Source organism: Pelodiscus sinensis, chromosome 6 (genome assembly GCF_052426305.1).
Source record: "Pelodiscus sinensis isolate ZL-2025 chromosome 6, ASM5242630v1, whole genome shotgun sequence".
NCBI classification, from domain to species: domain Eukaryota; kingdom Metazoa; phylum Chordata; order Testudines; family Trionychidae; genus Pelodiscus; species Pelodiscus sinensis.
The window spans coordinates 31,660,626-31,685,324 of NC_143057.1; the positions used below are offsets into that span (position 1 = coordinate 31,660,626).

A 24,699-nucleotide genomic window follows, 5' to 3' on the forward strand; every position below is an offset into this window, starting at 1 on the left:
ATGAACAAGGAGTTGTGGACTTTCAGCATATCCGGTTCTCCTATTTTACCTTGATTTGTGCCATTCCCATGACCTCCCTCAAAGACTAGACCATAAATCTGGGATTATAAGGATTACACTGCAGGATTAAATGGGGCAGAGGGGGAGGGGGGAGAGAGAGAGAACACATGCATCTTCAATAATAAAGGAAATAGAAGGTACTGATCACATAAGTTTAATGTGTCTATGAATAGCATTCTTCAGTTACATTTGCTCAAATACTGACATTTCTCTTTCAACTCAGTCTTCTGTAAACGTCTACTGTGCAGAAGATCACTTTTGCTTGTGATTACTACAAAAACTTCCCTTCAGCAAAAGGCATTACCTGACGCTGAAAATTCAGTAACCTAAGTGCCTTTAGCTCAACTGTAGCTTTGGTTCGCAGATCAGGAGGCAAAGAGCCAGGTAAATTCTCCAGTTCCTGGATTCTGTGAGCAATTCGAGCCTGAAGTCTAAGGTGAGAAAGGATGTGGGAAAGATATCAGGAGAGATCCGTCAGTAGTTATCAATATTATATGGCAACATCAGCAATAGATCTCAGACAGACAATCAATTTATACTACTCATCTATTCTGAATTAACATGCACTTCTAGGAATGGAAAGGAAATCAGGCTTACATTTACTCTGCAGGAATACCCTTGATACCAAACAACGAAGAGTCTCTTCCCTCCTCCCCTTAATTTTAGCTACTAGTTGTATAGGAACAGCACCTCTGAAAATTTATTCTGCTCATGCTTTCAAGCATTTTGTGTTGACAGAGACGTTTGTTAAGCACTAAGAAAAAAAAGTTATAAAATGATTGGGTATTATTTTAGGTCTCTTTAAAGTGTGACTGCAGTCAGAATAAAGTTTGTGTAATAACGGAACATTCTTATTTAACAGAACTGTTTCTTGTTAGTAATCAAAATCCTATGTGCCTATGCTACTGGCAAAGTTTAAGTTGCCACTTTTTTATTGTTTAAGCAAACTGTTGCCATTGGAGTGCAAGCTGGATTCTATTCTGGCTCACACAGTCTCCACAGCATGAGTAATTAATTTCCAGTTACAAATTCTTTAAAGACCAACCATGGTGTACAACCCAGAAAGAACACAGCTTCACTTTCAAATTCTAAATTCTGCTAGTAGTTATATAATCTTTGTAAAATGGTATGTTTTGTTTTACTTATAACTCAGCATATTTGATCAGGCAGTCAATGACAAGCAAACATGGATTCCCCCTCCCCCGGTGCTATTTTTAATCACTTTATGTATGTGTGGTTTAACGCTTCTTTTGGCTTTTCTGGCCCTTTTGCAATATAATGCTGTCTAACGTCAGTCATTTTAACCACGGAATTTTCACAAATAGATAAAAATGGATTATAACCAATAAGCAGTAAGAATTTCTGAATGAATTCTAAGTGGGCCAGTCGTTAAAACATTTTGGGCCACAATCTGCAATAAAATTCAATCAAATCAACAACAGAAGCCAGAGAAGAAAATTTCTCTACCGATTTTTTACAAAACCATGGAGTATTTATTTAGTCTACTAATGCTACATGTGACATACATACTGCTGGAAATTTCATTATACAAATGAAAAGTCTGATCCTACTCCCTCCTAATAAAAGGATAACAGACTCACAGCCAAACCTATACTGTCACTCATCTTCTCTCCTGCACAGCACAACACAAGAAAGAAATTGACAACAGCATTAACAGAGCAGTTTGAAAGCTGATAAATGAATTTACTAACAAAGCAAAATGTTAAAGATATTAGCTATGTCACAAACTAGTGAACTCCTTACACCTAAAAAGACAATTGTAACTTAGGCTTTTTAAAGCCACACACACACCACTCAGTCCTATTCCACATCACCCCTGCTCCAAAATGATACATAAGAATGACCACACTGGAGGAGCAGACCAAAGGTCCATCCAGCCCACTATCTTGTCTTCCGACAGGGGCTAATACCAGGTGCTTTGGAGGGAATGGACAGAACAGGTAACCATCTAGTAATCCATCACTTGTTGCCCATTCCCATCTTCTGACAAATGGAGGCTAGGAATACTCAGAGCAATTGTAAATGCAATTCTGTCTAACTTCAGTGTAATTTCAACCATGGAATTCTTATAACTGGATAAAAATGGATTATAGTCAATACCAAGTAAGAATTTATGAATAAATTCTAAGTGATCCAGTCATTAAATACTTTGGACCACAATCTGCAATAAGAGGTGCAATCAGCTTGATGCATCATACTTTACAGGCACACTGATATAAAAAGGCAAAGAACTAGCTCTGATTCTGATGTCACCCAAGTCAGTGCAAGTTTTACCAGACACTCTAATGGCATCAGGACTGGAATATTGACAGGTTAATTTTCTGCAGGCCTCAGTTTCCATGAAACTTAAGCATTTCAAAACAAACAAAAATACACATTTTTTTATTAAGGCTTTTTAAGGAAAAAATATCCTGATGATGTGTATTCAACACAAACATTGCTAATATCTTTTTAAAAAAGTCAAAATAAATCTGCTCTCACTTTTTTTAGAGCGAGAGAGAGAGAGAGAGAGAGAGAGAATATCACATAATAGCTGGCTTGGACAATCTCATTTTTAGTACTATAAAACACTATTTATATGTCTATTCTATATTTGAGAGAGAACTTGTATGTCTGTTTGTACATTTGTTCAAGAACTCCTCCTAAACATTAGTAAGAGCTAGGAACACCTCAAACCTTCCACCCTCCCCCTGGTCTGGGACTGCCCGGCCCCAAGCTTCTCACACCTCAGGTGTCCTTCAGGGAGGGTAGTGGGAGCCCTAGCCTCCCCCTCCCCGATACAGGATCATGGCTGTCTGTTCCCATTCCTCAGGAAGTAAGGGGGAAATACACAGTTTGCTGTATTCCTCATTCTGGATGAGGAGCACAGGGGGCATACAAACCTTGGGAAAGGTGCTTCTCACCTGGCCCCAAGCATCTACAGTGAAAGAGGACTGGGGTTATCTTCTCTCCACAGGACAGCCTGCATACTGACCTCTCAGAAATGGTTTAGAATCATACAAATGCTGACTGAGGGCATGTGAAATTAAATTGGCCCTAGGAAAAAGCTGCGCAAATCATCACTACAGGTACATTCCTTAAAGAAGTTTCCAGTTAGTGCAGCAATGGTGGAAAAGCTGGATGTTGCAGAGAAAATTAGGAATCATATTACACATGGATATATTTGGGTCAACCCCTCAGAAGAGGCTGGAGTACATAAGAATTTCCAGATACCAAAATGATCACACTCAGAGGTGAGGATTTTTGTGCTTTTTATCTGTATTTTAAGCATTGCTCCTCTACATACTATTTTTTCTCAATATTCAACAGAATACAGTAGGTAATCTGATATACAGAAACATGATTTGAAACTTCCTGAAACAAAAAAAAGGCTGTAATACTGCATAACTTCAGGAGACTCATTTAGTGTTCTCAAGAGCACAGAAAATTGAAGCAGAATTAGGTCAGCAGGTTTTTCATACAGATTGAACAGTAAATCAAGAGGTGTTACTATTCTGGCAAGAAAGACTTCCATTAACGGCAACAGATATTTGTTCAGGTCCAGCGGAGAAGTTTATGATTCCTATAGGAGAGTTATTTGTTCAGAAAATAACACCGGTAGATTTTGTTCTTTCAAGTAGCTATAGGACACTACAGAAATCCACATTTTCTATAACTGGATTTAGTGACTGCGAGGGAATTTCACTGCTGTTACAGCTGCAAAACAACTGGACAAACCTAGTGGCTTTCCTATCTCCTGCCCTTAAAAATGAAGATTTAGCTACTGCACATCCATATAGAATAGCAGCCGATAGATGCATAAAGAGACTTAGGGCTTGTCTATGTTTAAAATGCTGACTGTCACACTTCAGGGACTATGCTGACAGATAGGCAAGCCACCTCCCCAAGAGGCAATAAGTTGGTCAATGGGAGGATTCTCTCACCGACCTAGCGCTGTCTACTCCAGGGCTTAAGTTAGCTTCATTCAGAGGTGGGCAAACTTTTTGGCCTAAAGGTCACATCTCAATATGAAAATGGTATGGTGGGACATGAATGCTCACAAAATTGGAGGTTGGAATGCAGGAAGGGTGAGAGCTCTGGCTGGAGACGAGACTAGGGATGAGGGATTTGGGGTGCAGGAAAGTGCTCTGGATTGGGCTAGAAAGGTTCAGAGGGGATCAGGGCAGGAGTCAGGGTGGGGTTTACTTTAAGCAGCTCCCGGAAGCAGTAGCACATCACACCTCCAGCTCCTATGCAGAGGTGCAACCAGGTGGCTCGGTGCTCTACCCCATCTACCAAGGCCACCCCTGCTGCTCCAGTTAGCCATAGTTCCCATCGTACACATGGAATGGGGTAAGCCTACAACCCTGTTCCCAGACTGAAGCGCCAGTGCAGGGCAAGATCCTGATCCTGCTCCCCAGCAGGAATCATGACCTAAAGTAAACTATCTGACCAGCCTGACACAGGCTGCAGGTCAGAGTTTGGATATCCCTGGTTTAAATGCATTGCCTAGAAGTGTGGATTTTCCCCAACCAATATTGACTTAATTTCCTAGAGCAGACCAGGCCTAGAGTTCTGAGATGTATACAGGTGCATGGTGCTTGTCCACATACTGATGAGCCCAGACCACAGCTATGGTTTTTCCTCAATCTCTCAGTTCTAAAATAGCTGGAATCTTTCTGTTGAGGCAATCATCTATGAAACAGTTAAAGCAAAATCCTATTCTTTGAAGTCGATATGGCTTTTGCTATAGGTGCAGTGACATCTCCCCAAATGACTTCTTCGACTTAGTAAGGCATTTGATCAGTGTTGTTTGTATCGATGAGGGCTAAAGACTTGATCCTATGTTTCCTGAAGTCAATGGAAAAACTCCTGCTTAGTTTGAAGCTGCAGGATCAGCCCCCAGGTACTTGTTAGCTGCACCCCACATGTAAAAGAGGTGTTTGGACATGTGCTGATCATTTTCTTTGCTGTTCTCTGAGCCTGCTCCTATTGTAATATGTTCTGTATAGACAAATGGGTTAAGAACTGAACAGTCTAAACTTACAGCAGATACGGTGTGCCTTTATATAAATTAATGTTATAATATTTTCATCATCGTCTATCCCAGTCTTTGAATATTCTAATGTTGTCCGCTTAATGTTTAAAAGATTTTCACTGAACTGTTCACAATGAAAGCCAGGGCTTTTCCCAACACGTAGTAGTGAAGAGAAAAAGAAAAAAAGAAAGAAAAAGAAGGTATTTGCAAGCTGATAAAGACCGATTACATAATTAGAAAAAGTATCTGGTTTTCAGTGGGGTTTTCCAAACAACTTTCAAATAATTTAAATGTCTCTAATTTATCAACAGTGCTAAAACTTTTAAAGAGTATGTATTTTACAAGGAATAAGAAACAGCAGCCAAACAGCTTAAAATGTAGCAGTTTGCTGGAAAATATTTTTCTATCTATAGCAATATTATCTTTTTATAGATAACCAGTTTTCACTTAAAGAATGTATGATTTTTAAATTACACTTAGATTTTTCTGGATCATGCTCATCTTCTAATCTTTCAAGTTGATAAAATATGTTAGACTGTTTCTCTCTTTGAGCAACAATGCTAAAGGCTTCTAAGTCATTCAGTCAGAATAGAAGGTCAAGTAGAAAACAGCATTTTTCAAGAGTGTGAAGGACTTATTAACCACAGGCACCTACTTTCCCATTAGAGCAGGGATGGGCAAGATGTGGCCCAGGGGCTGGATCTGACCTGCCTAACATTTTGATCCAGCCCGCAGACTGCATCTGGCTGTTTTCTGTTTATATCCTGCTGCCCATGCCACTGAATTTCCAGGCGGTGGCTCAGGCAGCAGGATCCTATTTAAATGGCCCACAGCTCCTGGTCATGGCACTACCCCAGCAGGGGCTGGAGCCCAGAGCCTTTTTAATTGTTGCTATTTAAAGGGCTTGCAGCTCCCAGCCCCGCTACTACAAGGCTTCATGGGAGCTGCCCAGAATTGCTTTGCAATTTAAAGGGCTCGCAGTCATGGCGCTACCCCAGCAGGGTTCAGAGCTATGAGCCCGTTAAATAGCTGCAGTAGTCCTAGGCGGCTGCCAGGGAATGTGGTAGCAGCTGGGCCAGAATTTGCGAGCCCTTTGCTGCATTTTTACTTCAAAGCCAACTCTGGGGGGAAGGCTAGTCCTCAACCCTGCTCCTTTCATCCCATGACCCGCCACGTACCAAAATTAATTGAGTGGCCCGCCCACCTGTGAAAATTATTGCCCACCCCAAAGTTAGGGCATGCTTGACCCCCAGCTCTGCCTCAACCCCTACCCTACACTTTCTCCCAAGCCTGTGCCCCACCTTTCCCCCAGCTCCATACCTGCTCCGCTCCCACCACACCCTTTTCCCCAATGTCCCACCCATGCCCTGCATCTTCTCCACCTCCTCCCCCCAAACACACTGCACACCTCCCTCTCAGAGTATCCTGAATGCCAGGAAACAGCTCTTTGCAGTAGACAGGAGGCACTCAGAGGGAGGGAGAGGAGTTAAGTTGATCATCAGGGCCGCTAACAGGTGAGATGAGCTGAGTGGAAGGGGTTGCCTAGCCATCTTGGGTGCTGAGCACCTGCTAACTTTTCCCCCATGGGTGCTCCAGCCCCCGGAACACCCAAAGTTGATGTCTATGTCACTAACCCTATTATAGGATATATTTAATTAATCTTTGCAGTTCATCATTTTATCTTTAGCCACACAAAACACAGCTATTGAATTTCAAACTGAAGATCACCTTGCAAAGCAGGTGATATTTACCGCTCCTTCACTGATTGTGGGTAACTGCAGAAATTATGACAGAGCACTGCAAGCGTATGAAATGGATGCCAGGCAGCAAGCAAGAAAGCTTTATAAAAGGGAAACCCTTTTCAGATAATAAAAGGAATCAATTTCACATGGTTTGCAGTGATCATAAATTTAAAATGCTGTAAAGTGTAAATTTTTTTAATTAATGCTGATACGTAGGAGAGTCATTCCACCTAGTGGAATAACATTAAATTACACAACACATTATTAGTTTTAGGACATATTCATTAAGATTAAAGCAGCACTTTATTTCCAAGAAAGTATTAAAATGGAGTTTTATAAAAGCATGTCATGAATTTACTACTTTGGCCATTTTTCAAGTAGCACAGCAAATTGCACAGTTCAACACATAGTAGTAATTTAAACTTTTTATAGTGATGGATATCTTAAATATCCAAGTTTATTTTAATCTACCATTAATCACATAGGGATTAACAACAATTATACCTCCTAATTTCACAGCAACATAGGCTGCAATAGCTGCTAGGCACAACCAAGTGAATTCAGTGGCAACATTAACTCTTAATTTGTTGTTGTTGTTGATTTAAGCCAAAACCTTTTAATGTGAAAATGTGGTTCTTGGCAGGGGTGGAGGGGGGAGGCAGGGGAAATCTATTAAAAGTAGAAAGTTTCCCATTTATATGTCGTCAGGTTCAAGGCTTCTTCAATCTCAAGAATATGTTAATGAATCTATTACTGCTCCTCCACCTGTAGTGGGCCATTTAAGAAATGGCTAATGGAGAAGAACGTGATGCTACACCTTTAAGTGCCTACTCTGATGAACTGTCAGATCAATTGTATAACTTTCTATTCTAAAATAAGTCCAAGACAGAGGAATTCCAGTCACTGAGCGAATGAAAGAAATTTCTTCAATGTAACAGAAAATATTACAGGAATGTTTCATCTTTATAACATCCATAAAAAGTTTATATTAACTATTGGCTGAACCATTAAGCACTCACATCAGGAAAAAGATGTGTGCAGCAACAGAAATCCCATCCTGTGCAAGTTTGGAGGTCTACAAAACCATTCCATCGACTTCTTACAGAGTGCACGTGTGCTGAGGTGCACTGCCCACACAAATTTTCAAGTCACTTTTCATGAGGCAGTTATATTAGCCATGCATGCTTGTACAGTATGGCACTCCTTATTACTACACTCCACAACCTAAGCCAGCAGATCCCATCTGTACCTGAGGCTACTGCACATACACAGTAGGCCATTTTCAAAGCTTCTAACTTGATTACACCCAAGGCACATATCTACTGAAATATTCAAATATTTTTCTACAAGTAGGGATATACGACAATTTTAAATTTTGACACTTAATGTTTGGAGTACAGAACTATTAAAGACGTGGCAAGACATATTTTTTCATTCTCTTACAACCAAAAAAAAAAATGGATAAATTAGTTTTGCTCCAACTTCCACAAAAATACCAAACTAAATACATGACCATTTCAGAATCATATATTACCTTAACTGCAGCTGTCAAGTCCTGCTCCCATTGTGCAAAAAGACATGTGCACTTTAACTAGATCAAAATTACCAGTAGAAAAAAGTTGGACCTAATACTTAAGTATTAGTTAAGTTCTTAAGTTGCCATTAAGGTGCCCATCTTTTATTTTGTGTTTACTTAAATAATTAAATGCCCTATAGAAAGTAGTAGGCATCCTCAGATGTAATTAATACAACAAAATAAAAACCCCAGCAGCATTAAAAAAAACAAAAACAAAAAAACCCCACAACTCAGCCAGTCTGCCAAAAAACAAAACAAACAAACAAAACAAACAAACAAACCCTTTGCTTTCCAATCTTTCCTTATTCAAAGCAGCGTACCCTCAAGCTTTCTCCGAATACCTACAAAAACATCTTTGCAGCAGCTTGTGCAGAAGATCACAAAGTGAGGGTATTTCAAACTAGGCAGCCTAACAATAGATAAGATGCACCTGAAGAAGTGGGTTGTGCCCACGAAAGCTCATGATACCATCTACATGTTTTGTTAGTCTTTAAGATGCTATAGACGATATTTTTTAAGTTTTTCATAGTCTACATAGTTTTTCAAGGTTCCTAACACACACTCTACCCCTTGCACAGAGTTCAGCATGCAAGGAATAAGACTGTAATTAAACAACTGTGTGGAGCTAAAACCAGGAGCCTCCCCAAAGGCAGTAAATAGGGGAGAATACACACACACCCTTCCTAATTTGTGCCAGCTTCATGTCTTCCCATTCACACTAGGGATTTCACAAATCACAATGCCTCTGAGGTCCTTCTGGGGTCCTGACTATGCAGCACAAAGAGGCATGGTTTGAACCCAAAGAACACTATGCACGACTCTAAGTAGAGACGATTGATTGATGCACTGATAAGAGATACACATTCTAATTCTAAATTAAGGCTATGTCTATACTGTAGAGCTTTTCCGGGATGGTATCCTAGAAAAGCTCTGCTGCATCCAAGGAACAAAAAAGCAGACACATTTTTTCGGCATCCCTGTAAACCTCATTCTACGAGGAAGAAGGGATATTCTGAAAGAGGGTTTTTTCCGACCTTTGGCCCCGTGTAGACCCATCAAATGTCAGAAAAGCCCCCTTGCAGAAGAAAAGTGGGAAAAGATACGCAAATCGTGAACCACAATTTACGAATCTTTTTCTGACTTTTCTTTGTAGTGTAGACATAACCTAACTCAGTGAAAAGAATAGCTATGTGTTCTCCTGTAGATCCCTATTTGAATACATCCCTGCTCTTGGAAGAAGCAGTTAACAGATCAAGGCTCAGGGGCACCATCTCTGGTATATGCAAGCATGTGTGGCACTGGCTCATAGGATTTCTAGCTCACATCATAGTTATATCCCCTTCCATATGTACAAAAGTTAAAATGTATTAGCCTTTGTGTAACATCTATGTTTTCTGAAAATGCTGTTACACTACAATAACCTTACACAATGAAACAGGTAAGGCCGTTCCAAGTTAAGGTAAAAACTATGCTAGTGACTATGGACTCAATACAGCAAAACACCTAATTGCTGAATTAATTTAAGCAAAAGTTTGACTGTTTTGCTGGATCATGGCTTGAAAAAATAGTTTCAAAAGCAGTACAGAGTATGCCTTTAGGGTCTGTTCTTAATCATTAGCAAGATACTTGTAATACTAAGCAAAAAGTATGTCAAATTATGCAAAGTACTACAGATATTAAGTAGATCTTTGAGCAGCATCATAACTCTTAGCTGACAGGGCAGTTCTGTCTTACAAGCATATATACAGCATACTCAAGTACCTCTAAACAGCCTTCAAGGCAGTTAAAATGCAATGATGCAGAATCAAGCAAGAATGAATGATACTGTCCTTTGTAAGATATTCCCAGGTAAGACCTTCCCCATCTCTGCACTATTTTCTAGTTTTGCTCTGGGTACTGTAATCACGTAGTCTTGCTAACCAAAAACGGGCTATTTGATCAACGTTTCTCTCAGAAAACAAAGCTTGGGACAAAGCAAATCCCTGGAGCGTCATCACAAACGAGGTGTTATGACTCTGGATAAAATTAAGTTTCCCACACTATAATGGTCTCTTCTAAACAGAGCAATAGATCCAGATCATTTCGTTTTGGGTACCTCATCCACTCACTAGTCCCCCTTCCTAGCCCACTGCCGCTAAACATTTCATATTCTCTAAAAGGTAATCTCAATCATCCTCCCTCAGACATCTGTAAAGCTTGAGTATATTCCTGGAACAATGTCATTAGAACCTGCCTTCCAGGAGATGAGCTTGCCTTTTGCTTCTATTTGCTTAGCCTTTACCTTTTCAGTAACTGGAACATAGGCATTGCCATTCTAGACCAGACAAATGGAATATCTAGTCTGTAGCCTGTCACTGACAGTGACCAATAAGAGAGGTTTAAAAAGAGGGTGCAACTCCTCTGAAAAGGGCACCTGTATGACCATCTTCCCTAAAGTGATGTTTTTCCTTAACCCTAAGTAGGCCCTGAAGAAACCTGCCCTATTGCACTGATCAATACTTTCACACCATTTCCTGGTATGCCCGTTTGTCAGTCTATCTGCACCTGTCGTCTCTAGTCTGAATGTATAAGCTCTAGGAGCAGAGGACAATTTTTATTACATATGTGGATACCACCTAGTATAACTGGGTTCTGGTCCATGACTGGGGTTCATAGCTGCTACAGTAACACAAATAAGTAAATAATAATAATTAAGTATTATTATAATAGCATATGAAAGTGATATGCTATTATAACAGCTAGTATTGGGTACTCAGCACTTTTTTGTCAGGATACTTTTATATGCCTAAGTAAGGACACGAGGACCTCATTTTTTGTTCTTTTTTTTTTTTTTCCATTTTTATTTTGACTTGTTTGTGTGTTCCCTTTACTCCCTGGCAGATCAGCCAACCCATGTTCCACTGGACAAAATTCCTGTTTTTTATTTGGCTATTTTTTTCCTTTGACTTCCATACTGGCCCTACTAATTTTTATTTTAACATTTCACCTGTCATACTTTGTTCCTTTCTAGTGAAATCGCTTGGACCTGATGCCCACTTATTGGAAGATATACTTGAGTCCTTGGCATTTAAGACTCTCCCCTCCACCACTGCAGAATTCCAGCTGTCTTTTTTTTGTTTGTTAATAATTCTGAATAGGGATGTGAACGACTAGTCAACTAGTTGACTCTCCCCTCCCCCCACCCCCCTCCTTATCTTGTTGCCTCTATCACAGAGGCAGCGGCAGGGAGAGGGGGAAAGCGGTGCAAGTGCTTCAAAACAGCAGTGCCATGTGGAGCTCGGGGCCTGCTGGGACTCCTTGCTGACCCGGGCTCTATGCAGCGCTGCTGCATTGAAATGCTGCATGGAGCCTGACACCGGGCTCCCTGCAGCATTTCAAAGTGGCAGTGTTGCATGGAGCCCGGGGTCAGCTGGGTACTCCTCAGCTGATCCCAGGCTCCATGTGGTGCTGATTCTTGGAAACACCTCAGGAGCACAGGGCCAGCAGGGGACTGCTTGAGTCCCCTGCTGGCCCCATGCTCCCCACAGCACTTTCGCCTTTGAAGAGCGGCAACAGCCCTGGGGCTGTTGCTACACTTCAAAGGCGGAGGCGCCCATATCGATAAATCTAATAGCCGACGTAAATTGCACTGACTATTTGATTAGCTAATTAATCGAAATTTTATATCCCTAGTTCTGAACACTTTTTGTAACTGACAATCTTAGCAAAAATAGCTTCTATGTTGATTCTAAGGATTTTAGTTTCATAACCTCAGTCCTCTCCATTCTGATCCAGCAAAGCACTTGAGTACATGTTTATATTTAAAATAAACTTTAGAATCACTCTTTAATTTGATGTCCCTATATTACTTTTCACTATGGCCCCTCTCAAAAGAATTATTTTAATTATGAACATTATGAGCTATAATTGCAACAGAGACCAGCTGGCGTCCAGAAATACAACACAGAACCTGTGGTTTAAGTCTCATAAATACCCTGCTTACCTGTATTCACGCTCCTGGAGTATTTCAACAGGATCCAATCCTTGTGGTTTCTGTATGGGGCTAATACGGTTCTGTTTTTGCTGCAGCTGGACAATAGGTGATGGCTGCCCCGGAGTTGGCTGTGGTACAGAAGGACCAGGCATGGCTGCAGAAGGCTGGGCAGCAGGGGGGGCAGGTGAAGGCCTTCCACTAGGAGGTGGTACAGCAAGCTTTTGTGGTGTAGTGGCAACATTCATATCTGGTCCTTGACCTGCAAAATAAGTAATATGGCCATGTGATAAACAGAGCAGCTTGATTTTGAACAAAAAACCCTGCAGGTAGGCACCTGAGACAAACTTTCAAAGTTAACAAAAGAACAGACTACTGCAAGCTTCTTTCAGAATAAGTTTTTCTGGAAGATATCTTCCAGAAAAGCTTATTTTGAAATAGAGCATCCATACTACAGGGAAGCGTGAACATTAGTCCGAGGCAAGCTCCCCTAATGTGGACGCGCTATCTCGACTTAGAGCCCCAGGAGGCACTGGTGAGGAATAACTGGAATGGCCTGGCGAGGAGCTACTTCAACACAGCAGCAGTAGAGTGTCTACACACACCCTTTTTCAAAAAAGGTTTTTCGGAAAAGGGCTTATTCTTTGTGGAATGAGGTTTACCATTGTCAGAAAAAAGCCACCAGTTATTTAGACAAAGATGAAATAACGCAATTGCACTGTGGACACCAGTACTGTTTTTTCAGAATAACGGCCGTTATTACAGAAAAACAGTAGTGTAGACGTACCCTGAGATAGGCTTCAATTCCCATAGAGGAAAACTATATGATAGTAGAAATTACAGAGAGTAACCCAAAAATAGTAACTGCAAGTGACAATTATTAGAGCTATATTTTCATTTAGATTTTTTAAAACATAGAATTTGTATCAGCAAAATATTTCTAGCACTGGGTAGATCTAGGCAGAGGGCCAAACTCTGCTCTCTTACATGGGCACTATCTCCAATTCCAATATGAAAATACGCCCAGGAGTGGAATTTGGCCAGGCCATGAGCAAGATCCTTTCCGCAGCTCTTACGGAAAAAAAGTTGGCAGTATTTATTTTATTAAAATGTCCACTTTTATATACTTTTAAATATTTTAAATGTACTTTTAAAATTACACTTTAAAAAAACCAGACTAATATAGTAATATAAGTAAATAAGTATTTCAAGTATTGGGTGCTTGATTTTTCTTCTAAAATTTCTCACTCTCCTTATTTCGAAAATTAAATGCGTCACTTAACACAAAAGTAGCATCCAACAGAGATAAGGTAGGAAAGTGCTGCTGCTTGTGGCCTTCTGTACATGGACAAGCAGTTACTGATTTCATGTAGATGATAGAGACACTGGGAACTATAGATAACTGCAACGACAAAGCTGTCACTGTTTTTGAAGGAGGTTAGTATATAATAATTCAATTGATGAAATACAATTTCAGAATCTGTCCACAGTCTCAGAATCAGTTTACTTCAGACCCAGGATCTGAAATCCATTTGGAGAAGATGGCTCATCTTCAGAGCTCATCAGCTGCCACTTAAACGTCTTCACTCTGGGCAAAAAAATCATGGACATAAGTTTTTGAAATGTAGGTTTGGCATCATGTCAAGCCTGATATTTCAGGACTTCAAAACACTGTTTTCTCAATTTTCAGGATCTCTTAGTGATGTCATAAAACTAAGGCAGGCCAGCATAGACTTCAAAAAGACAAAACTCCAAATAAAAATCCACAACAAATATTGTACATAGGCATATCTTTCCCCATGCCCTCAAAAAAAAAAAAAAAAAAAAAAAAAAAAAAGCTATTGTAAAAATACATATTAAGGTGGTTTTCGTTCAAAAAATACAAATTTTAAAAGAAATAGAAAGATTATCAACACAAAAACTTCCATCTAATATTTCTGTACACCAATCAAAGTTTCTTAGGGAGCCCTTGATAGAAACATTCCTGATTTTACTAATATTAAAAATAAAATTATTTTTATCTTCATCATCCTATCCAAGGTTATATGGTACCAGTTTGTTGGAGTACTCAGTGGAGCATAATGCTACACCTGATTAGAAAGTAGTATTTCATGGCTTTTTTAAAACAGCAATAAGTGTCATCCAACGACATTTCTTTTAGAGATAGCAAACCATCATTTAGTCCCCATTTCCTCCAAGATTTAATTCTCTTTAAGCACTGACAAAATAAGGACCTTCTTAATAGGAGAAATCTGCACCATGTAAGTGATTGTATTAAAAAAAATAATCTTTGAACAAAAATGTTCCAAAGGAGCATTTACTATTGAACTGATACTAAATTTGTCCTTTCACCTTGCATCTTTTCCTGCAGTAGAGGGAGGTAACAAAAATAACCCAACAGTTTTTAAATTATTTCCCAGAAGGTCAGACTATAAAAGAAATTATCTAGTACATAATGTTGTTCTCTATTCCTTGAAACCCAATTTGTACTTTAAAATTTAGTGTAATTTTGTTTTTAAAAAAATCAAGCCTCGTTTTATTCATTATGTGAAAACTTTTATTTATAGCATCCAGAAAAAGTCAGAAAGGCTCACTGCATTTAAGCATGCTCAGAATGTAACTGCCTATTTATTAGGTTTTATGCTTGTCCCTCAAGCAGCTTATCTATTTCATTCTGATTGTAGAGCAAGGTTTCATGTTCAGGATGCCTAACTGCAGCAATAATTTCATCTGCCTCAATCATTCACGGTCTGATCATTTGTAGACCACTCCTTGATATATACGTGCAAGATAAAATAAAGGTTACACTATGTCTTCCTTATGCCTTTTTATCTCCTCACACCTCCTTTTCTGTCCATACTCCCCAAGCCCTGCCTACGCAGTTTAAACTTATCTATGTAGTACGAAATTATTGCTGTGCTCTCTTCTACCTTCTGTCCAAGATTTCGGGGTCATGGCAGCTGCATGTCCTGGCACTCCTGAAGCAGGTCCTGGCCCAGTTGCGGGACCAGTAATTGAATGCACCCCAATACCTAGAACTTAACAGAGGAAAGAAACTTACTAAAATACACAGCATTTCTCTGCATTCAGAAATCACTTCACTTTCTGGCATACAAGTCTATTTATGCAAATACAGTTTGGGCATTAAATCCAGATTTAAGTGGATTCTGCTGTGTGAAAAATAAATGTAATTAAGCGAATTTAAATCAAGTCTCTCAAAAAAAAAAAAACCTGGAAGACAACGCCATGTACATTGAATTACAGTGACCAGCAGAGTTATTAACACTGTTATTAACAAGAAAAATAGGATCATTTTAACTCCCAGATTTTGACTAAAGAAAAGTTGTTTGGGATCAATTTTAAGTGACTAGCACTTAAAGCAAACAAGAATATAGCTCATCAACAGAGTTCATGGAAATCTTTAACTCTTTAAAAAATATGCATAGTGTAAAATCCGTTCTTGCTTCTTATTCCCAGCTTAAAATCATAATCCTCATTTAGGAGACACTATGATGTCACAACAGAGGATTACTTCTTCATGTGGGTAATAAACAGCAGGAGGAGAATAACTTTAAAAACACAGATTAAATGTTCATAGACTCTGGTTACAAGAGACACTAAAGCAATACATAAATTATATTTAAAACTGTCTCTCAATAATTTGAAATTTTCTTTTCACATGGCATCATTACGTCTCGGCATATAGCTAGTATGAACAAATTCGCATAAACAGATAACTTTTTTTTTTTTTTTCAGGTGATGAGGACGGGAAGGGAGGGTCTTGATGATGGACCATCACTACACACTTTTTCTGAAAGAACCGTTACTTACCTCGTAACTGTGATTCTTTGAGATGTGTTGCTCATGTCCATTCAAATATATTTGTGTGCGCACAGCGTGCACACGTCGTCGGAGACTTTTCCCTCAGCAGTACCCTTAGGGCCAGCAGGGAGCCCCCTGGAGTGGCGGTATATCGGCCCATATATACCCCTGCTGATCCCCTCACACACACTGTTCCTTCTTACTGGCATATTCCAGATAAAGGGCGGTGGACGGGGATTTGGAATGGACATGGGCAACACATCTTGAAGAATCACAGTTACGAGATAAGTAACCGTTCTTTCTTCTTCCAGTGATTGCTCATGTGCATTCCAATATAGGTGACTCCAAAGCAGAACCTAACTAGATGGAGGACCGGATCTTGAAACCAAGGAGGAGTTAAAGACGGCCCTACCTAAGGCAGCATCCTCTCTGGCCTGATGGGACAGCACATAATAGTTGGCAAACATGTGGACCGAGGACCATGTGGCCACCCTACAGATGTCCAGGATGGGAACCTGCACTGCAATGGTGGTGAAAGCTGCCACAGCTCTCGTGGAGTGTGCTCTAAGGGTAGCACTCCCTGATATAGGCAGTTGTCCATGAGGCAATGCACTGAGTGGATACACGTTGGCCTCTCGTGCATCCCGCGATGGCTACAAAAAGTTGTGGTGATTTTCAGAACAGTTTGGTCCTGTCTAAATAAAAGGTTAGCGCCCTGCTGACGTCTAATGTGTGTAAAGCTTGCTCTTTCCCCGATGCATGCAGTTTCGGGTAAAAAACTGGTAGAAAAATATCTTGGGAAGTGTGGAATGCAGAAACGACCTTCGGCAGAAAGGCTGAGGTGAGGGAGGAGATGAACCTTGTCCTTGAAAAATACTGTGTAGGGGGATCTGATGTCAGCACCCTAAGCTCAGACACCCACCTCGCGGATGTGATTGCCACTAGGGGGGACACCTTATATGATAGGTGAAGGAGGGAGCATGTGGCTAGCAGTTCGAACGAGGGCCCCATAAGTTTGGATAGTACCAGGTTTAGGTCCCACTGGAGAACGGGTTGCCGGACATGTCGATCGAGTCTGTCCATTCCTTTTAGGAAACTGTTAACCATAGGGTTGGCAAATAGCGTTTTCCCCTCTTCCCCGGGGTGGAAGGATGAAATGGCCACTAGGCTGACCTTAACAGAAGAGGAAGACAGATGCTGGAGCCTAAGGTCCAACAGGTAATCCAGGATCAAGGGGACTGGTGCCCACCTCAGGTGTACCCCCTTCTGAGAAGCCCAACAGCAAAACTGCTTCCACTTAGCGAGTTACATAGTTCTAGTGGAAGGTTTTCTGCTACCCAGAAGGACTTTTTGGACTCATTGAGAGCACTGGAGCTCCTCTGCCGTTAACCATGGAACTTCCATGCTGTCAAGTGGAGGGACCATAGGTCTGGGTGGTGAAGCCTGCCCGAGTCTGGGGATATCAGGCCTGAGACTAGTGGGAGGGTTATGGGCCTCTCACATGAGAGGTTGAGGAGAGTCGAAAACCAATGCTGTCTGGGCCACGCTGGGGAGATTAGAATGAATGATGCCCTGAACTCCCGCACTTTCAACAGGACCCTGTGGACTAGTGGGAAGGGCAGGAAGGCGTACAGCAGGCCTTGCGGCCAGAGGAGGAGAGCGTCCCCTAGGAACTCCCGTTCCTGTCCCATGAGGGAGCAGTAGTGGGGGCACTTCGTGTTCTGCTCTGTGGCGAACAGATCCAGATTGGGAAACCCCCACACGTGGAAGATGGATTGAGCAACGTCCCAATGCAGGGACCACTCATAGCTCACAAACAATCTGCTCAATCTATCCGCTAGGATGTTCTGTGAGCCCGGGAGAGATACGAGGCCATCGGGTGGATACCTGCCCCGATGCAGAGTTCCCATAGGCTGATTGCCTCCTATCACAGGCGAGGTGAACGAGCCCCGCCCTGTTTATATAGGCCACCACTGTCGTGTTGTCTGACAGGATGAGGACAGTCTTGCCCCTCAGGTGGGGAAAGAAAACCGCACAGGGCAGTCGGACCGCCCTGAGTTCCCTGACGTTGATATGCAGGGAGGTATTGTGGGGGAACCACGTACCTTGAGTGTGCAGCTCTCCCAGGTGGGCTCCCCAACCCGTGTCCAACACGTCTGTGACCAGTCGGATGAACAGGACTGACCGAGAGAATGGGACCCCTGCGCAGACTTCCGCTCGATGGGTCCACCACTCCAGCGCAAGGAAGACAGGGGCGGGGACGGTTAACACTCTGTCCAGGAGTGGATGGCCAGGCTGTGGACTCGCAATAGCCACATCTGAAGTGGGTTCATGCATAGTCTGGCATGTTGCACTACATAAGTGCAGGAGGCCATGAGGCCCAGTAGACGCATACAAGCCCAGGCTGGAAAGTTCTGGAGTAACCTGACCGCCGACTATAGCGTGAGAAAGCAGGAGCTGGGTAGAGACGCTCTCTGAGACCGGGAATTCAGGGTCGAACACATGAATTCTATTGTCGGGGTAGGAGTTAAAGTGGATTTGTCCAGGGTTCAAAGAAGACCTAGTTCTTGAAAAAGTTCACAAACTATGGTGATATGGTCTCTCACCTGGGTTTCCGACTTCCCCCGGAGGAGCCAATCGTCCAAATAAGGGAGCATTTGGACTCCCCTTTTTCTCAGCTTGGCGGCCCCCACCACCATACATTTGGTGAAGACCCAAAGGGAAAGGCCGTGAATTGGTAGCGGTCCTGGCCCATAGTGAATCACAGAAACCTTCGGTGGAAAGGGGTGACTGAAACATGAAAATAAGCGTCTTTTAAGTCGAGGGCGGTGTACCAGTCCCCGGGGGTTAGGGAAGGAATGATGGATGCCAGAGTCACCATTTTGAATTTTGTCTTGATGATGAAGAGGTTTAAAACTCTGAGGTCCAGGATTGGGAGAAGGCCCCCTTTTGCTTCTGGGACCAGAAAGTAGCGGGAATAAAAACCCCTGTTTTGAAATTGGAGGGGAACTCATTCCACCGTCCCCAAGTTGAGAAGGTGGAGAGCCTCCTCCTGAAACAGAGGCTCATGAGAGGGGTTCCTGAAAAGGGATAAGATAGGGGGTTGGGAAGGGATTACATAATCCATTTCCACTATCTGCAGAACCCATCGGTCCGATGTAACAGAGCGCCAGGCCTGGAGGAAACAAGATAAATGGTCCCAGAAGGGTAACGGGGAGACTGGTAAGGAGCCCTCGGGGTCCCGTCAAAACCCTTGTCTTATTGGGGGGAGGGTCTCTGGTTAGAATCCAGGGATGGGCGAGGGTGGTGCCTATTGTTCCTACCATTATTACCCCTGCCCCTACGTCGGGTAAAGTCGGGACATGGGCCCTGTGGAGGCAGTCTAGGAATGTTCCTGTTGGTATACGACCGCCTCTGGTTCTACAAAAGCCTGCCACCCAAGGACTTTAATGTGGCTCTTGTGTCCTCCAGGCCATGCAGCTGCTGGTCAGTTTGCTCAGATAAGAGCTACGTGCCTTCGAAAGGGAGGTCCTGTAAAGTGTTTTGGATTTCCGGTGGCACTCCAGAGCCCTGGAGCCATGAATTGCAATGCAGGACCACTCCGATGGCCATGACTCGTGAAGCCACATCACCCACATTGAGTGCTGCTTTTAACGCCGTTTGGGAAAGTACTTTCCCCTTCTTGACGGGACTTATACTCCACATGGGAGTCTCTGGGGAACAAGTCCGTAAACTCGTCCATTGACGCCCAGGTGTTGGAGACATATCTGGACAGAAGGACTTGTTGGCTGGCAATTCGGTATTGGATGCCCCCAGATGCGTAGACCTTTCTGCCCAGTAAGTTGGTCTTTTTAGCCTCACTATTCTTAGGGGTGGCTGCAGGCTGACCCTACCTCTCCTTCTGGTTGACCGCCTGAACTTACTAAAGAACCTGGGGGAGGGTGGGAGAAGAGGTGTTCGCTACCCTCCTGAGGGACAAAATACATCCGTTCTGCATGTTTATTGGTGGGCAGGATGGACACCGGGGTTTGCCACAAGGCTGCCGAAATCTTGGCTACTGTCATGTTGATCGGCAACGCCACTCTGGAGGGAGTGGCTGCGTGCAAGATGTTAACGGTTGGGTCCAAGTCCTCAGAGACCTTGTCCTGCCTGGACTCCCAGACTTTGGGCGGAGGAGGTCTTGGTGGGCCCTGGCATCCATGGAGGGCATGGAGGGCGCAGGGAGTCCAAAAAGGCCACTGCCTGGGTGGCTGGACTGGCCACATCTGCTAGACCGGCCACGTCTGCTGGACCATTAGTACAGGGATCGGCTGAGCCCACAGCTGTTGGTACCGATGCGGGAAAGTACGGTGCCGGGACCAGTGCCAGGAGCAGAAGCAGTGCCATGAATGGGATCGGGAGCCCCGTGAAGGCCATGCAGACTCCACATTGGAATCAGAGGAGTACTCCAAGACGGACCATGGCAGTGCCGATGCCGATATTGTTTGTCCTGCGGCGTGCCGAGAAATGGCTTTCGGTTTGCCGCGGTGCCGGGGCGGAGGAGGAGGAGGCATCGCCGAGACGGGGTCCCTGAAGGTAAGTGCCGCGGTGCCGGGGGTTGGAAGCAGTGCTGGGCGAGTAACCCACATCGTGTCCAGTGCCAGATCTGTTGCCAGTGCCAGGGGTGGTGCCACATGTGCCATATGGCTCTGCCGCACCTCATGCGCCGTTTCGCCAGGCACCCTAGGAGGGGAGCAGTCCTGGGCAACCCCATACCGTCTTGAGGGTGCCGGAGTTGGTAGAGGGAAGGGAGAAGAGTCTGTAAGGACCCTTGCTGCCTCCAAGGCCTCCAAGGTGGATGGGTCTAGGAGATCCTCTGAAGGACTCACATCCCTCCAGTGGGAAGAGTAGTCACCCGACCTAAAAAGCCGGGCTCTGGACTGGCTGGCGCCGTGTGCCCCACTTTAAAGCAAATGGAGGCGTGTCTGGGCAGGGACCAACCCCTATTAGGCCTCCTCTTCCGTATCAGTACCAGCAACTGGGAGAGACATCTGGCTCTGTGAGGTACAAGCTGTCGCACTGAGGCCGATGCGCTATTGGAGCTCAGTGCTGAGTCCTGTGATGGTGCCGGAGCCGGTGCCAGCCAGAGTGCCACCTCCATCAGGAGCGCCTTGAGTCACAACTCGCGCTCTCATTTGGTTCTGGGCTTGAACGCCTTACAAATCTTGCACGCGTCAGTAATGTGTGATTCTCCCAGGCACTTCAAACACGATGAGTGTGGGTCACCACACAGCATAGACTTATTGCACTTCTTGCAGGGCACGTCGCAGAGGGGTAAAAAGAAAACTACAAATGAAAGTCTTTAACTAAATTAACAGGTACTTAACAAATGATTGCTAGCAAAGGAGAAGAGCAGTAAGGAGAACAACTCAAAGACAAGCTGAGGGTTGTTCCAATGACTGTCACCGTGGTAAGAAGGAACTGAGTGGGTGAGGGGACCAGCAGGCATATATATGGGCCGATATACCAGTGCCACTCCAGGGGCTCCCTGCTAGCCCTAAGGGTACTGCTGAGGAAAAAGTCTCCGACGGCACGTGCACACTGCGCACGCATACCTATATTAGAATGAACATGAGTAATCACTTGAAGAAGAATATGAATTACGAACAAAACAAAAAACACACTCCAAACCTGACAAAATTAAGCAAACACCGGTTAAAAAATTCTAAGGGTTCTTGGGTTGGGTTTTTTTTGGCCTCAAGTTTAAAGGTTCATCGTTTAAGAAACAAAAAGCATGCTTCTAAAAAGTGTTCATTAAACATCATCTAAGATCACTATAACCAAAAAAAGGTTGTATTTTTCAATTTACTTAGTGCATTTACCTTAGAGTCAATTTCTCCTAAGTTTTTTTAGTCAATTTTTATGTACATCAATAAGGGTGGAATAAAAGTACTTGAAAGAGAATAGTAAAACTGAAATTATTTTTTTAACACCACAAAAATGTAGAGGGTACTTGGGGCACCTGAACTACATAAAAATACCTTTCCATCATTTTTTAAATTATCTTGATTCCAAGTGTACAGTGTTTTTTTTAAAGCATTGGTTTTATTCCACTCTGAATTCAACTTTTATAAAGGTGAAGCTCATTGTTCATGCTGAGGCCAGAATCTGGCCCTCACATGCATACACACACCACCCCCATGTGGATAGTTTGGCATTGGTATAATTGATGGAAGACTATGACCCGGGTTTTATGCCCACATTTACTTACCAGGTGGTCTGCTGTAGTTAGCAGGAGCCTGTTGCTGTTGAATCCCAGGCAGCGTCCTCTTCCCTTGAACAGCAAGTTGCAGGTTTTCAGGTAAAGGCTGGCCTCGAGCTAACATTTTGTAAGCTAGAATTTGAGCCCGGAGCTGGTGCAGCTGGACAGGGCTAAAAGGTGAAGGACCTCTGCTGGGCTGGCTTATAACCTGCGAGTCTCCGGGTATCATGGGTGCTGGCTGACTTGGTGGCATATGAGGTGGAGTTGGGCCTCCTCCAGACATTGGGCTGGACACATGTTCAGGTGCTCCCAAAGGAGATGGATGAGGAGACATATAACCTGGAACAGTTGGGAGGATCACAAATTTACTTTTCCAGTTAATCAAGTCTTATAAGCCACAGAATTTGCTACCTTTACAAATACTCAAATCGTACATATTTTCATATTAGTTATTACAGCAACCATATTTTTTGTGAAAACAGAAAAGATGATCTGGAGTTTCTTGGGATAACCAGAAGGCTACCAGAACTATTCCTGAGACATGTATCATGTTTTTTTTTTTAAATAATATCCATTTTTGGATAAGGCATCTAAAATCAAACTGCTATCATAAACACAGTACCTCCAACCATCATGACAGCGAACTGGCTAACTGAATAGCTAGGGAAAATTTTCATAAGAAAGGATTTCTGAAGTTTGTCTATTCTACAGTTTATACAGACTGCACAATGTTTGTTTTGATGTATACATATTAGGGCTGTGAAGGACTAGTCAACTAGTCATTTACCCCGCCCTTTTGCTGCCTCTATTAGATAGAGGCAACAAGGGGGGAGAAGAAGAGATACTTCAAAACGGCAGCACCACATGGAGCCCAGGATCAGCTGCTCTGTGCGGCGCTGCCACTTTGAATGATGAGGGGAGCCCGGCACCAGGTTCCTTGGGGCATTTCAAAGTGGCAGCACCACATGGAGCCTGGGATCAGCGGGGGACTCCTTCGCTGACCCTAGGCTCCAAGTGGCACTGCCATTTTGAAATGCAGCAAGGAACCCAACACTGGCCTCCCCGCAGAGTTTCAAAACAGCAGTGCCATTTGGAGCCCGGGGTCAGCAGACGAGTCCCGAGCTGATCTCAGGCTTCATCGCTTTCACCTTTGAAGTGTAGCGCCAAAGGGCTTGTTGCTACACTTCAAAGGCAGAGACACCTTGTCAATTAAACAAATAGTCGATGCAAAAATTCTTTGACTATTCCATTAGTCAATTACCCAATACTTGACATCCTTAATATACATCTCCCCTGAAAAGAAGCAATGACCGAGACAGCTATAAAAACAGTATGGCTTTGTCCACACTTGTAGCATTAAAGTAATGCTGCAGCAGCACTTTAATGCAACAATGTGGTTGTGGCATCAGCACATTAGGAAAACCATCTCCACAAGGGGTTTAGCTTCCAATGCAGGGTGCCTGTCTGCACCGGCAAGCTACTGTGCTGAAATTTAGGGCATGTCTACACTGCTGTGTTATTTCAAAATGACTCATGTTATTTCAGAATAACAGAGTGTGTGTCTACAAAGCAAGCCCGTTATTATTCTGACTTCTGTAACTCATTTCACAAGGAGTAAGGGAAGTCGAAGGAAAAGTGTTCCTCTTTCGACTTCCTGCTGTGTAGACAGTGCCTAATACCAAGTTAAGCTATTTGACTTTGGCTACGCAATTAACAACTTTAGCTCACAGTGCAGATGTACCCTCACTGTGCTCAGGGGGATGATTTTTCACACTCGTGAACGAGAAAGTTTCAGTGCAGTAACTTGCCAGTTTAGACAAGCCCTAAGCCACCCTTCTTTAAATAGATACAATTGCTCCAGTTTATGCTGATTAATGGCTGACGTTTGACTAAATAATGCTCAATATCCTTCACTAGCTGCATATTGGAGAAATCATAAGAGCCATTTCTGAACGAAAATGTTAACTTTTGAAAAAACCATGGAAGGTGCTAGTACTCTGTGAAAGATCTGGTAGAAAAAGTCCAGGACTGGGGAAAGAAGGCAGAACACACATATTCTACTTCCACCTCTGACAGAACGGATTTTGATTGCACTGTACAAATAGTATTTATTTATATCTCAGATCATCTCTGCAAAGTGGAAAGGTGACACTAAGCACCAGCTTTCCCATGTGCAAAACAATGGCTGGCAGCGTTTTTTGACTTCATGGGAGTGATGCTCTTACCCTAATAATGCATTTTTGAAAATCC

The 24,699-nt window shown here is 43.0% G+C and overlaps 1 protein-coding gene across 5 annotated transcripts in view; it reads right to left on the reverse strand.

Annotated features, from left to right (window-relative positions):
* Positions 1-24,699, reverse strand: part of SMARCA2 (SWI/SNF related BAF chromatin remodeling complex subunit ATPase 2) — a 190,342-nt gene that overhangs the window by 128,575 nt on the left and 37,068 nt on the right. For all 5 annotated transcript variants that reach the window (XM_025188130.3, XM_075931662.2, XM_075931661.2 and 2 more), the window contains 4 exons: positions 22,459-22,788; positions 15,317-15,424; positions 12,399-12,648; positions 365-491 (listed from right to left, as the gene is read on the reverse strand). In XM_025188130.3, coding sequence (XP_025043915.2) covers positions 365-491; positions 12,399-12,648; positions 15,317-15,424; positions 22,459-22,788 — 815 coding nt within the window. The remainder of the gene's footprint in view (positions 1-364; positions 492-12,398; positions 12,649-15,316; positions 15,425-22,458; positions 22,789-24,699) is intronic.